At 56.2% G+C, this 15,785-nt stretch overlaps 1 protein-coding gene across 1 annotated transcript in view; it reads right to left on the bottom strand.

Moving 5' to 3' along the window:
• LOC134338800 (protein kinase C alpha type-like) overlaps positions 1–15,785 on the bottom strand; it is a 171,071-nt gene that overhangs the window by 52,320 nt on the left and 102,966 nt on the right. The window contains exon 14 of the mRNA XM_063034869.1: positions 2,399–2,464. Coding sequence (XP_062890939.1) covers positions 2,399–2,464 — 66 coding nt within the window. The remainder of the gene's footprint in view (positions 1–2,398; positions 2,465–15,785) is intronic.

Raw genomic sequence — 15,785 nt, 5'->3', positions numbered from 1 at the left:
CACTCCCTCCCTATCTCTGTGACCCCTACACTCACCCCTCATGTTCAAACCCCTCCCTCACCCCTTCCCTATCTCTGCAACCCCTACACTCCCTCTCCTGTTCAAACCCCTCCCTCACTCCCTCCCTATCTCTGTAACCCCTACACTCCCTCTCCTGTTCAAACCCCTCCCTCACCCCCTCCCTATCTCTGTAACCCCTACACTCCCCCTCCTGTTCAAACCCCTCCCTCACCCCCTCCCTATCTCTGTAACCCCTACACTCCCCCCTCCTGTTCAAACCCCTCCCTCAGCCCCTCCCTATCTCTGTAACCCCTACACTCCCCCCTCCTGTTCAAACCCCTCCCTCACCCCCTCCCTATCTCTGTAACCTCTACACTCCCCCTCCTGTTCAAACCCCTCCCTCACCCCTCCCTATCTCTGTAACCCCTACACTCCCCCCTCCTGTTCAAACCCCTCCCTCACCCCCTCCCTATCTCTGTATCCCTACACTCCCGCTCCTGTTCAAACCCCTCCCTCACCCCCTTCCTATCTCTAAAACTCCTCCACTTTCAATACTCCAGATAGAGAAGGTGGAGTGAGGGATCTGGCAGCAGTGTGATTGAGAGGGACATTGGCATTACTGTTGATGCAGGAGTGCTGTTCCCCACCCAGTCAGAGGGTGAGGTGCTGCCCTTTAAGATGAGGATCACAGAGGGTGTGAGAGTCCCTCGGACACATTGCCTGGACTGTCCAAGCCTTCTTGGAGTTACTCAGTTCAGTGGTGAGCAAAGTATTGGAGAAGATTCTTGGAGACATGACTTACAAGCATTTGGAGATAAGTAGGCTGATTGGGGACAATCAACGTGGCTTTGTGAAGGGTATGAATGAACTGCTCGAGGATGTGACGGTGCACTTTGATGAAGGTAGAGCAGTGGATGTGGTGTGTATGGCTTTCAGATAGATATACTTTATTAATCCCGAGGGAAATTTGGTTTCGTTACAGCCGCACCAACCAAGAATAGAGCGTAAAAATAAGGCAGTAAGACATTTGGTAAGGTTCCTCATGGTGGGCTCATTGAGGAAGTTAAGAGGCATGGAATCGAGGGATTTTTGTCTGGGTGGATTCAGAATGGCTTTGTCCACAGTAGGTAGGTCACTGTAGATGGAATGTATTCTGGGTGGGGATCGGTGACCAGTGATGTTCCACAGAGCTCTGTTCTGGGACCCCTACTCTTTGTGAGTTGTTTTAACATAAATGACTGGATGAGGAAGGGAAGGGTGGGTTAATAAGTTTGTGGATGACATGAAGGTTGGTGGAGTTGTGGATAGTGTAGGAGGTTGTTGTGGGTTACAACAAGACATTGACAGGATGCAGAGCTGGGCTAAGAAGTGGCAGATGCAGTTCGACCCGGAAAAGTGTGAAGTGATTCACCTTGGAAGGTCAAATCTGAAGGCAGAGTACATGGCAGGACTCTTAGCAGCGTGAAAGAACAGAGGGATCTTGGGGTCCTCATGAGTAGAACCCTGAAAAATGCAGTGCGAGATGATGGGGTGGCTAAGAAGGCATTTGGTGTGTTGGCCTTCATTAGTCAGAGGCTGAGTCCAAGAGATGATGTTGCAGCTCGACAAAACTCTGGCTAGAAAACACTTGGAGTATTGTGCTCAGTTCTGGTCACTTCCTCACAGGGGTGATGTGGGAGCTTTAGAGAGAGTGCAGAGGAGATTTAGCAAGATACTGCCCAGATTGGAGACTGTGTATTCTGAGGAAAATTTGAGTGAGCTGGGGATTTTATCTCTGGGGTGAAGGAGGATGAGAGGTGACTTGACAGAGGTGTCTTCAAGATGATAAGAGGCAGAGACAGAGTGGACAGCCAGAGACTTTTTCCCAGAGTGGAAATACAAGGGGGCAAAATTTTAAGGTGATTGGAGGAAAATATGGGGGTGGGGATATCAGAGTCAGATTTTATACACCGAGAAGTGGTGGGTGGATGGTTAGAGGAGGGAAAGGGAGGGGCAGGAAGAGGGTAGGGGAGAGAGTTACAGGGGGAAGAGAATGGGGGTAGAGCGGTGGAGGGAAAGGAGGAGATGGGGAGAGGATTTGAGGGAGAGGAAGGGGAGAGGGTGGGAATAATGTAGTGACTGAGAGAGGAGGCAGAGATGGGTGAAGAGGCACCTCCGCTGTCTTGGTAGACTGCACCCACACCAGCAGCAACTCACAGCCCTTCCCCAGCACACCAGAACAGAAGCCCACCCAGATTCCACCCTGCCAGTTGCTGTGATGAAGGAGGAAACCAGAGGGTAGAAATTCCACACACACAGCATCACAGATTGGGTTTGAACCACGACACCACATTGCTACTCACTGTGATACCCAGTAACCAACTCCTCAGACTCAGGGTGAGGCTCTCAGTGTACTTACCGGTGACAACAATCCCTTCTGGTTTGGGACTGATGGACCCTGATATTGAGGACTTGGGGATACGGGCTGAAAAGTGATGTAAACATGAATTTGAAAATGAGAGTGGTTTCGTTGTGAAATTCACTCAGTGATCACCCTGTGCAGTGGGACAGAGACTGGAGAGTGGGGGTGAGGGGGAGTTCCCACCTACAGGTGAGAGTGAGGGAAAGTGTATGGTAATGAGGGGGTTGTAAAGAGAAAGGGGAGGCGGGGGAGGGAGGGGCAGAGGGGGATGGGGAGGGAGGAGGAATCTCCCTCCACACTGTCCCATCACCCACTCCCAGGATCAGACACAAAGTGAAGCTCCCTCCACACCGTCCCATCACACACCCCGGGGTCAGACACAGAGTGAAGCTCCCTCCACACCGTCCCATCACACACTCCCGGGGTCAGACACAGAGTGAAGCTCCCTCCACACCGTCCCATCACACACTCCCGGGGTCAGACACAGAGTGAATCTCCCTCCACACCGTCCCATCAGACACCCCGGGGTCAGACACAGAGTGAAGCTCCCTCCACACCGTCCCATCACACACTCCCGGGGTCAGACACAGAGTGAAGCTCCCTCCACACCGTCCCATCACACACTCCCGGGGTCAGACACAGAGTGAAGCTCCCTCCACACCGTCCCATCACACACTCCCGGGGTCAGACACAGAGTGAAGCTCCCTCCACACCGTCCCATCACACACTCCCGGAGTCAGACACAGAGTGAAACTCCCTCCACACCGTCCCATCACACACACCCGGGGTCAGACACAGAGTGAAGCTCCCTCCACACTGTCCCATCACACACTCCCGGGGTCAGACACACAGTGAAGCTCCCTCCACACCGTCCTATCACACACTCCCAGGATCAGACACAAAGTGAAGCTCCCTCCGCACCGTCCCATCACACACCCCGGGGTCAGACACAGAGTGAAGCTCCCTCCGCACCGTCCCATCACACACTCCCGGGGACAGACACAGACTGAATCTCCCTCCACACCGTCCCATCACACACTCCCAGGATCAGACACAAAGTGAAGCTCCCTCCGCACCATCCCATCACACACCCCGGGGTCAGACACAGAGTGAATCTCCCTCCACACCATCCCATCACACACTCCCGGGGTCAGACACAGAGTGAAGCTCCCTCCGCACCGTCCCATCACACACTCCCGGGGTCAGACACAGAGTGAATCTCCCTCCACACCATCCCATCACACACTCCCGGGGTCAGACACAGAGTGAAGCTCCCTCCACACCGTCCCATCACACACTCCCGGGGTCAGACACAGAGTGAAGCTCCCTCCACACTGTCCCATCACACACTCCCGGGGTCAGACACAGAGTGAAGCTCCCTCCGCACCGACCCATCACACACTCCCGGGGTCAGACACAGAGTGAATCTCCCTCCACACCGTCCCATCACACACTCCTGGGGTCAGAAACAGAGTGAATCTCCCTGCACACCGTCCCATCACACACTCCTGGGGTCAGACACAGAGTGAATCTCCCTCCACACCATCCCATCACACACTCCCGGGGGCAGACACAGAGTGAATCTCCCTCCACACGTCCCATCACACACTCCCGGGGTCAGACACAGTGAAGCTCCCTCCACACCGTCCCATCACACACTCCCGGGGTCAGACACAGAGTGAAGCTCCCTCCACACCATCCCATCACACACTCCCGGAGTCAGACACAGAGTGAATCTCCCTCCACACGTCCCATCACACACTCCCGGGGTCAGACAGAGAGTAAATCTCCCTCCACACCGTCCCATCACACACTCCTGGGGTCAGACACAGAGTGAATCCCCCTCCACACCGTCCCATCACACACTCCCGGGGTCAGACACAGAGTGAATCTCCCTCCACACCGTCCCATCACACACTCCCGGGCTCAGACACAGGGCGAGAATTTTTGTGTACTTACTGGTGAGTAGAAACCCTTCTGCTCTAGGACTGACTGACCCTGATATTGAGGACGTGGGGATAAGGGCTGAAACATGAGGTAAACAGAAGTTTGAAAATGAGAGTGGTTTTGGTGTGAAAGAGGTTCTTTCAGGTTGTTATAGCCGGGAATGATACTGGGGATGATCTCCCTACAACGATTAAATGCTCTCTGTAGTGTCCATCTCAAATCGTTCTGACAACCAAGAGAGGGGGAGAGTGAGAGACAGAGAGGGGGAGAAAGACGGGCTGAGAAAGGGAGGGAGAGAGAGAGGGAGGGGCAAGGAGAGACAGAGAGGGAGACAGTGAGAGGGGAGGGAGAGTGGGAGATGGGAAAGAGAAAGGGACAGAGGGAGGGACAAGAGATAGACAGAGAGAGAGGGAGAGAATCTGACGATCAACACACCGTGTCCCATCACACACTCCTGGGGTCAGACACAGAGTGAAGCTCCCTCCACACCGTCCCATCACACACTCCTGGGGTCAGACACAGAGTGAAGCTCCCTCCACACTGTCCCATCACACACTCCCGGGGTCAGACACAGAGTGAATCTCCCTCCACACCGTCCCATCACACACTCCCAGGGTCAGACACAGAGTGAATCTCCCTCCACACCGTCCCATCACACACTCCCGGGGTCAGATACAGTGAAGCTCCCTCCACACCGTCCCATCACACACTCCCGGGGTCAGACGCAGAGTGAGTCTCCCTCCACACCGTCCCATCACACACTCCCAGGGTCAGACCCAGAGAGGAGCTGTGCTGACTGAGCTGGGAGAAATCGAAGGAAAACTACTGGATAAAGTTCGTGGAATACTTTGGAGGTGGCTCTAAAAGTCTCTTGGACAACTGAGTGAGTGACGGCGTTGGTGTGGAAGCTCGGTGTGGAGTTTTGCTACCGGTTTGGACTGGGTTTGTTGGCGGCTGCTTACTGTGTAGCTCCCAGCTGCGGCCGCTGGCAACTCGCCAGTAAGCCGGTTCGCTCCAAAACCGGAGGCAAACGCCGTCGTTTTCCCCCCATTGACATCGGGGCAACGTTCCTCCTCCATTGTTTTCCTGATTTTTCGTCCGGTGTCGGTGCCGGTGCCGGTGCCGGAGCATCTGGAAGGACGTTTCGGCCTCTCCCGGCCTGGGTCTCTGCAAGTCCGACGGAGCCTTTCCTGGCGCCGAGCCAGCGAGGAACTGTCGACTGCAAACTTTCCCGGCCAGTTACTCGTTTCGCTCCAGGACTTCTAATCGACAGCGCTGTAGGATTCTCGGACTGGAAAGAGCGCCAGCATGCCGGACCGGTCTCCAGGGAGTCGCGGGCCTTCGGGGAGTTACGCAAGGGCGGCTGCCTCCCCGGCCTCGGACAACGCCCTGTTTCGGTCGGTGAAGGTGGAACGTGGGGTGCAATGTATTTTGCGCCCTGGAATGACACTAGAAAAGTGTACGGAGGCAATGGAGGACCTTGTGGGGAAAGGTGGTATTCTGGCCACCGAGAAGGAGTTCGGAAAGGCGGTGTTCTATCTGGTGAATGAAGAGCTAGTGCACCGGGCCCTAAGCAGGGGAGTCACGGTGGACAACATCTTTTTACCTATGGAGCTGGTGACGGCCCCCACGCAACGTATCGTGCTTGGGCATGTTAAGCCTTTCATTCCAAATGAGGACTTGCTTCCCCCACTGGCCCGTTTAGGGCAAGTAAGGTCGGAGATCACTGCCATCCGACACAAATTTAAGAGACGCAACCTCCGCACCGTAATCTCTTTCCGGCGTCAGGTTTTCATGCAGCTGGAGAGGGAGGACGATGTTGAGGGCCGCTTTACTGTCCGGCACGAGGGAGTAGATTATCAGGTGTACTGGAGCTCCGAGCGCCCACGGTGCCATGCGTGCAGGGAGGTGGGGCACTTTCGGAGGGACTGTCCTGCCGCCCGGAACCCGAGGGAGCCCACTTCGGGCACCAGTGCCGCAGCTACCTCTGCCCCTGATCCTACTCCTGCGCGTGCGCCTGCACCTGCATCTGACCCTGCCCCCGCCCGTGATCCTGCCCCAGCCCCTCACCCTGCCCCTACCCCTACCCCTGTCCCTACTTCTACGGTTGGGTCGGTCCCTGCTCCTCTCCCTGTAGTTCAGGTGGGGGACGGGGTGGAGTCTGTGCGGAGTAAGAAGGCAAAGGGGAAATCCAAACATAGTAAGAAGCGGGCCTTTGAGGCCGCAGAGCTCACACCCATTTCGTCTGAAGTGGAGCGTGGGACTCGGGGAGGTGCGCAAGCAGACGGGGCGATGGAAACAGAAGGCGCCGCCCCATCGGTGAAGCCTGCACCTGTGTGCTCCTCCAGCGTGAAGAGGAGAAGGGAACGTTCCCGCAAGAGGGCAGGGGATGTAGATGCGGGGGAGTCCCAGGAAGGGGTGGGAATCCGGGTAGGGGTTGGTTCTAAACCTGAGTCCTCAGATGTAGCCACCAGTCCTGGGGTAGATGGTGTGGTTGTGCAAAAAGCTTGTGATAGGCCTGTTTGCACAAATGAGGCAGCCCTGGAGGCCTCCACCCAGGACCTACAAGTCAGCGCCTCTCTGGAGGCCAGTGTACCGAATAGTGTAAGAGGAGACGAGGCAAAGCTCTCTCATTCTCAGCACCAGGCGGCTTATGAATCCCTTGGACCAAAGGTGCCGGGTTCCCCTCTATGCCTGCCCCCTAGGGAGGACGATATTCTGTGCACATCGACCCCAGCAATAAATGACTTGCAGGGAGTCCCTGGGGATTGTCTCTCCACTGTCGCAAATGTGGATGAGGCTGATGCGACGGTGGAGCAGGCAGGTAAGAGCGAGGTGCCCGCTGCGCGGTGTGGGTCACAGGCGCAGCCATCTATTGGAACATGCGGGGAGGCCGATGGGGATTCTGTCTGCAGTGACGGGTTGGAGGGGGACTCTTTCGATAGTGAAACAATGGACATCCTCACCCCTCCTGAGAAATCTCCATTGATACCTGTAGAGGAAATTAAGCATTTCATTCTCACCTCTGAGGGTGCCAAGCACCGGCCTCAGCTAGCCTCGCTTCGCTGGCCCAGCATGCCGAGGCTGGTGAGGTCCCTGCGAGTCATCCTCAGACGAAAGGGAAAGGGAAAGAGGAATGCGGTGGTGGGGAACGACAGACGGCAACTAAAATCTTTCCTGGATGACCTAGTAAGGGACATCAGAGGGAGAAGCAGCCTCGCTCCTACGGGGGATGGTGGGTCACAGGGTGTTGCTGGTACCGCTCGAGCCCGGAAAGCAAAAGGTATCCTTGCTTTCTTTCCGGACAGTGTGGTGGAAGGCGCCTCCGCTCTCACCGAAATGGGCGCAGCTGCTGAGACCTAGTGTGCTCCCGCCATGAAGCTTACCATAGCTAGTCTCAATGTAAACGGCAGCAGGGGTCCTCTTCGCAGGCATAACAATCTCTCAGTCCTCAGGGATGGGCGGTATACGGTGAGTTTCCTGCAGGAAACCCATACCATCCCTGGGGACGAGTCTGCTTGGCTCCTGGAGTGGCAAGGCGGGGTCTACATGAGCCACCTCAGCTCCATTTCTAGCGGGGTGGCGATCCTGTTGGCCCCGACCTTCCAGCCAGTAATTGAAAGGGTCCAAGACGTTGTGCCCGGCCGTCTACTCCACCTGGTTGTGCGCCTGGATGGCGTACCATTGCTTTTTATCAATGTGTACGCTCCCAGGCGCGGTGTGATGCAGACGCGCCTATTCTGTCAGCTGTCCACCCTGCTGAGCTCCATCGATCCTGGGGACTGCGTCATCCTCGGGGGAGATTTCAATTGTACCCTCGAGGCGGAGGACCGTTCGGGCCTCCAACGCGACCCAGCATCAGCAAAAAAGTTAAAGGAGCTAGTCGGCTCCTTTGACTTGGTGGACAGCTGGCGGAATTTTCACCCCGACTCTAGCACCTTCTCGAGAAGGTCAAGAGAAGGAGGTTCCAGGATAGACCGCATTTACATCTCTCGGGCCTACGCCTCCCGCGTGTCGGCGTCCTCCATGCGGCCAGTGTCGTGCTCGGATCATCACCTTGTGTGGATGGAATTTATTCCACTACACCCTCGGGTGGGATCCGGGTATTGGCATTTTAACAACCGGCTGCTGGAGGACAGCCGTTTCCGGGATTCGTTCCGAGCGTTCTGGGTCTCCTGGAAGGAGAGGCGGAGAGAGTTCTGCTCCCTACGGCTATGGTGGGATGTGGGCAAAGCCCACATCCGGTTTTTATGTCGGGAGTACACTAGGGGGTCGACCAAAGGGCGGGGCTCTGAGATTGAGCGGCTTGAGAGAGCGTTGCTTGACCTGGAGTCCCGCCTCGGTCCGACCACTGGAGACCAGCAGCTGTGGCAGGAATACCAGGAGAAGAAGGACGCACTAAGGGACTTGCAGCTTCAGCAGTCCCGAGGTGCGTACGTGAGGTCACGGATCCAAATGCTGCAGGATTTGGACCGTGGCTCACCCTTCTTCTACTCGTTGGAGAGGTGGCGGGGAGTTCAAAAGCAGCTAGTGGAATTGCTGGCTGCCGATGGCTCCTCCATCACGGACCCTGATGGAATTAACAACGAGGTCCGTTCATTCTATCGGTCCTTATTCTCGCCTGATCCGTCAAATGCGGAGGCGTGCAATGAGGTCTGGAAGGATTTGCCTAAGGTCAGTCCAGAGGATGCAGTGCGTCTGGATGCCCCCCTGACTCGGGAGGAGCTGTCCACTGCCCTTCGGCAACTCCGGAGGGGCAAGTCCCCTGGTTTGGATGGACTGAGTGTTGAGTTTTATCAGGCTTTTTGGGATGTCCTGGGGGATGATTACAGCCTTGTCCTAGGGGAGAGCCTAGCCACCGGAGAAATGCCCCTCTCATGGCGAAGAGCTGTTGTGGTCCTACTGCCCAAGAAGGGAGACCTCCGCCTGCTAAAGAACTGGCGGCCGGTCTCCCTCTTGTGCGCGGACTACAAGATCTTCGCCCGGGCAATGGCCAACCGTCTGGGTTCGGTAATTGGACAGGTGGTCCATCCTGACCAATCTTACACGGTCCCGGGCCGCTCCATCCAGGACAATGTCCACCTAGTACGGGACCTGATCCACCTGCTCCAGGAGACTGGGACCCCGGCAGCGTTTCTTTCTCTTGACCAGGAGAAGGCGTTTGACCGGGTGGACCACAGTTTCCTGCTGGGCACCCTGCAGGCTTTTGGGCTCGGACCACACTTTGTGGCCCGAGTTCGGCTCCTGTACTCTGCCGCAGAGTGCCTAGTTAAGATCAACGGATCACTGACAGGACCTATCCACTTCCGAAGAGGAGTGCGTCAAGGGTGCCCCATGTCCGGTCAACTGTATGCGATCTGTGTCGAGCCATTCCTCGGCCTTCTTCGGCGAAGGCTGACAGGTCTGGTTCTGCGCGAACCGGACATGAGGGTCGTCCTCTCGGCCTACGCCGATGACGTACTCCTCATGATGACAGACCCCTGTGACCTGCGGAGGATGCGCGAGTGCCAAGATGTTTTCTCGGCGGCATCCTCCGCCAGGATCAACTGGGCGAAATGTTCCGGACTCTTAGTAGGCCAGTGGCAGGTGGACTCCCTGCCGGAGGAGATGAGAGCTTTTGAGTGGAGCACCAGACGTCTTCTCTATCTGGGAGTCTACCTGAGTCCTTCTGGGGAGACCTGGCTGGCGAACTGGCAGGACCTGGAGACAAAGGTCATGGCCCGGCTTGGGCGCTGGTCAGGCCTTCTCAGGGTGCTTTCCTATCGAGGCAGGGTGGTGGTCATAAACCAGCTGGTGGCCTCCATGTTGTGGTACCGGATGGTCACCTTGGCCCCCCCTGCCCCTTTTGTTGCGAGAATGCAGAGGAAGCTGGTGGACTTCTTCTGGGGAAACAGGAAACACTGGGTCTCTGCAGCGGTTCTGAGTCTCCCAGTAGGAGAGGGCGGACAGTCGCTGGTGTGTGTACGCACACGACTGGCGGCTCTCCGCCTCAGGACTCTGCAGAGATTCCTGTACGCCGAGCGCCCTCCCAGGTGGCACGTGTTGGCGACTTTCTTCCTCCGGAGGGGCTGCTGCCTTCACGAAGATATGCAGCTACCACCGGCAGGCGTCAGCCGTGCTGCTTTGCAGAGGCTGCCCGGCTTCTATCAGGACCTACTGAGAGTCTGGAACATGGTTGCCTCAGGCCGGGAATCCCCTCCTCTGGCAGAGGGCGGGGTCCTGGCCGACCCTTGCCCTGCCTCAGCGGATGTCGGTGCGGCTCAGGTGTGTGGATCGACTCAAGCTGAGCTGCTCGTCGGGCCCAGGCCCCGCAGCCTTACCCGAGAGACGAATCCACACAACTTGAGCCGTCTTTCATCGACACCCACAATCCCATTCAGGGATGCAGGCAGGAGGTACCTTTATGGGCTGCTGCTCCACACCCTCCACTTCCTAGCCTTTGTCCACCGTCCCGACACGCCATGGCGGTCGGTCTGTCCACCTGGAGGTGAGGGGGGTCCCCAATGGAAGTCCCTTTACAAGGGAGTCCTCCCCATGCACCTTGGGGATCTCGGCTGGAGGGTGCTGCATAAAGCGGTGCCCTGCAATAAGTTCTTTAGTCTGTACACGGATCTCCCAGCCGCGTGTCACTTCTGCGGGCTGGAGGAGACCGTGTACCACATGTACGTGGAGTGTGTGAGGCTGCAGCCCCTTTTCGCGTTTTTGCGTGGGCTGCTTCTCGCCTTCTGGTTGCATTTCAGTCCCACCCTATTTATATATGGTCATCCAGTAAGGAGGGGGGCACAGAGGGATGAGGATGTCCTTGTCAACTTGCTCCTGGGGCTGGCGAAAATTGCCATCCGTGGCTCCTGGAAAAGGGTGGCAGGAGGTTCTCCCCGGGCGGACTGCCTGGCTATGTTTAGGGGGTATGTTCGTGCCCGGGTGAACATTGAAAAGGAATACGCACAGTCCACGGCGACCGTAGAGGTGTTCCGGGACCGTTGGGCTCCGCGGGGTGTAAATGCCATCATTGATGAGGATGGCAATATATTGGTTTAAGATGTATTGTCTGTTTGTAGTGTAGTAAATATGTTAGTCACTGGGTTTGTAAATATTGTATAGCACCGACATTTGTAATAAAGAATTTTGTAAAAAAAAAAAAAAAAAAAGGGTCAGACACAGAGTGAATCTCCCTCCACACCGTCCCATCACACACTCCCGGGGTCAGACACAGAGTGAATCTCCCTCCACACCGTCCCATCACACACTCCCGGGGGCAGACACAGAGTGAATCTCCCTCCACACGTCCCATCACACACTCCCGGGGTCAGACACAGTGAAGCTCCCTCCACACCGTCCCATCACACACTCCCGGGGTCAGACACAGAGTGAAGCTCCCTCCACACCGTCCCATCACACACTCCCGGAGTCAGACACAGAGTGAATCTCCCTCCACACCGTCCCATCACACACTCCCGGGGTCAGACGCAGAGTCAATGTCCCTCCACACCATCCCATCACACACTCCTGGGGTCAGACACAGAGTGAAGCTCCCTCCACACCGTCCCATCACACAGTCCCGGGGTCAGACACAGAGAGAATCTCCCTGCACACCGTCCCATCACACACTCCTGGGGTCAGACACAGAGTGAATCTCCCTCCACACCGTCCCATCACACACTCCCGGGGGCAGACACAGAGTGAATCTCCCTCCACACCGTCCCATCACACACTCCTGGGGTCAGACACAGAGTGAATCTCCCTCCACACCGTCCCATCACACACTCCCGGGGTCAGACGCAGAGTGAATGTCCCTCCACACCGTCCCATCACACACTCCTGGGGTCAGACACAGAGTGAAGCTCCCTCCACACCGTCCCATCACACACTCCCGAGGTCAGACACAGAGAGAATCTCCCTGCACACTGTCCCATCACACACTCCTGGGGTCAGACACAGAGTGAATCTCCCTCCACACCGTCCCATCACACACTCCCAGGGTCAGACACAGAGTGAATCTCCCTCCACACCGTCCCATCACACACTCCCGGGGGCAGACACAGAGTGAATCTCCCTCCACACGTCCCATCACACACTCCCGGGGTCAGACAGCAGAGTGAATCTCCCTCCACACCGTCCCATCACACACTCCCGGGGTCAGACGCAGAGTGAATGTCCCTCCACACTGTCCCATCACACATTCCCGGGCTCAGACACAGGGCGAGAATTTTTGTGTACTTACCGGTGAGTAGAATCCCTTCTGCTTTGGGACTGACTGACCCTGATATTGAGGACGTGGGGATAAGGGCTGAAACATGAGTTAAACCGAAGTTTGAAAATGAGAGTGGTTTTGGTGTGAAAGAGGTTCTTTCAGGTTGTTATAGCCGGGAATGATACTGGGGATGATCTCCCTACACCGATTAAATACTCTCAATAGTGTCCATCTCAAATCGTTCTCACAACCAAGAGAGGGGGAGAGTGAGAGACAGAGAGGGGGAGAAAGACGGCCTGAGAAAGGGAGGGAGAGAGAGAGGGAAGGGCAAGGAGAGACAGAGAGGGAGACAGTGAGAGGGGAGGGAGAGTGGGAGATGGGAAAGAGAAAGGGACAGAGGGAGGGACAAGAGATAGACAGAGAGAAAGGGAGAGAATCTGACGATCAACACTCCGTGTCCCATCACACACTCCCGGGGTCAGACACAGTGAAGCTCCCTCCACACTGTCCCATCACACACTCCCGGGGTCAGACGCAGAGTGAGTCTCCCTCCACACCGTCCCATCATACACTCCCGGGGTCAGACGCGGAGTGAATCTCCCTCCATACCGTCCCATCACACACTCCCAGGGTCAGACGCAGAGTGAAGCTCCCTCCACACCGTCCCATCACACACTCCCGGGCTCAGACACAGTGAAGCTCCCTCCACACCGTCCCATCACACACTCCCGGGGTCAGACAGCAGAGTGAATCTCCCTCCACACCATCCCATCACACACTCCCAGGGTCAGACACAGAGTGAAGCTCCCTCCACACCGTCCCATCACATTCTCCCGGGGTCAGACGCAGAGTGAATCTCCCTCCACACTGTCCCATCACACACTCCCGTTGTCAGACGCAGAGTGAAACACCCTCCACACCATCCCATCACACACTCCCGGGCTCAGACACAGGGCGAGAATTTTTGTGTACTTACCGGTGAGTAGAATCCCTTCTGCTTTGGGACTGACTGACCCTGATATTGAAGATGTGGGGATAAGGGCTGAAAAATGAGGTAAACAGAAGTTTGAAAATGAGAGTGGTTTTGGTGTGAAAGAGGTTCTTTCAGGTTGTTATAGCCGGGAATGATACTGGGGATGATCTCCCTACAACGATTAAATGCTCTCAATAGTGTCCATCTCAAATCGTTCTGACAAACAAGAGAGGGGGAGAGTGAGAGACAGAGAGGGGGAGAAAGACGGGCTGAGAAAGGGAGGGAGAGAGAGAGGGAGGGGCAAGGAGAGACAGAGAGGGAGACAGTGAGAGGGGAGGGAGAGTGGGAGATGGGAAAGAGAAAGGGACAGAGGGAGGGACAAGAGATAGACAGAGAGAGAGGGAGAGAATCTGATGATCAACACTCCGTGTCCCAACACACACTCCTGGGGTCAGACACAGAGTGAAGCTCCCTCCACACCGTCCCATCACACACTCCTGGGGTCAGACACAGTGAAGCTCCCTCCACACCGTCCCATCACACACTCCCGGAGTCAGACACAGAGTGAATCTCCCTCCACACCGTCCCATCACACACTCCCGGGGGCAGACACAGAGTGAATCTCCCTCCACATGTCCCATCACACACTCCCGGGGTCAGACAGAGAGTAAATCTCCCTCCACACCGTCCCATCACACACTCCTGGGGTCAGACACAGAGTGAAGCTCCCTCCACACCGTCCCATCACACACTCCCGGAGTCAGACACAGAGTGAAGCTCCTACCACACCGTACCATCACACACTCCCGGAGTCAGACACAGAGTGAATCTCCCTCCACACCGTCCCATCACACACTCCTGGGGTCAGACACAGAGTGAATCTCCCTCCACACCGTCCCATCACACACTCCCGGGGTCAGACACAGAGTGAATCTCCCTCCACACCGTCCCATCACACACTCCCGGGGTCAGACACAGAGTGAATCTCCCTCCACACATCCCATCACACACTCCCGGGGTCAGACAGAGAGTAAATCTCCCTCCACACCGTCCCATCACACACTCCTGGGGTCAGACACAGAGTGAAGCTCCCTCCACACCGTCCCATCACACACTCCTGGAGTCAGACACAGAGTGAAGCTCCTACCACACCGTACCATCACACACTCCCGGAGTCAGACACAGAGTGAATCTCCCTCCACACCGTCCCATCACACACTCCTGGGGTCAGACACAGAGTGAATCTCCCTCCACACCGTCCCATCACACACTCCCGGGGGCAGACACAGAGTGAATCTCCCTCCACATGTCCCATCACACACTCCCGGGGTCAGACAGAGAGTAAATCTCCCTCCACACCGTCCCATCACACACTCCTGGGGTCAGACACAGAGTGAAGCTCCCTCCACACCGTCCCATCACATACTCCCGGAGTCAGACACAGAGTGAATCTCCCTCCAAACTGTCCCATCACACACTCCTGGAGTCAGACACGGACTGAGTTTCCCTCCACACCGTCCCATCACACACTCCTGGGGTCAGACACAGACTGAATTTCCCTCCACACCGTCCCATCACACACTCCTGGGGTCAGACACAGACTGAATTTCCCTCCACGCCGTCCCATCACACACTCCCGGGGTCAGACACAGAATGAAGCTCCCTCCCCACTGTCCCATCACACAGTCCCGGGGTCAGACACAGAGTGAAACTCCCTCCACACCGTCCCATCACACACTCCCGGGGTCAGACAGCAGAGTGAATCTCCCTCCACACCATCCCATCACACACTCCCAGGGTCAGACACAGAGTGAAGCTCCCTCCACACCGTCCCATCACATTCTCCCGGGGTCAGACGCAGAGTGAATCTCCCTCCACACTGTCCCATCACACACTCCCGTTGTCAGACGCAGAGTGAAACACCCTCCACACCATCCCATCACACACTCCCGGGCTCAGACACAGGGCAAGAATTTTTGTGTACTTACCGGTGAGTAGAATCCCTTCTGCTTTGGGACTGACTGACCCTGATATTGAAGATGTGGGGATAAGGGCTGAAAAATGAGGTAAACAGAAGTTTGAAAATGAGAGTGGTTTTGGTGTGAAAGAGGTTCTTTCAGGTTGTTATAGCCGGGAATGATACTGGGGATGATCTCCCTACAACGATTAAATGCTCTCAATAGTGTCCATCTCAAATCGTTCTGACAAACAAGAGAGGGGGAGAGTGAGAGACAGAGAGGGGGAGAAAGACGGGCTGAGAAAGGGAGGGAGAG

Source organism: Mobula hypostoma, chromosome 28 (assembly GCF_963921235.1).
Source record: "Mobula hypostoma chromosome 28, sMobHyp1.1, whole genome shotgun sequence".
NCBI lineage: Eukaryota > Metazoa > Chordata > Chondrichthyes > Myliobatiformes > Myliobatidae > Mobula > Mobula hypostoma.
The sequence above is the reverse complement of the archived record's forward strand: the minus strand, read 5'-3'. Positions and strand labels throughout refer to the sequence as shown.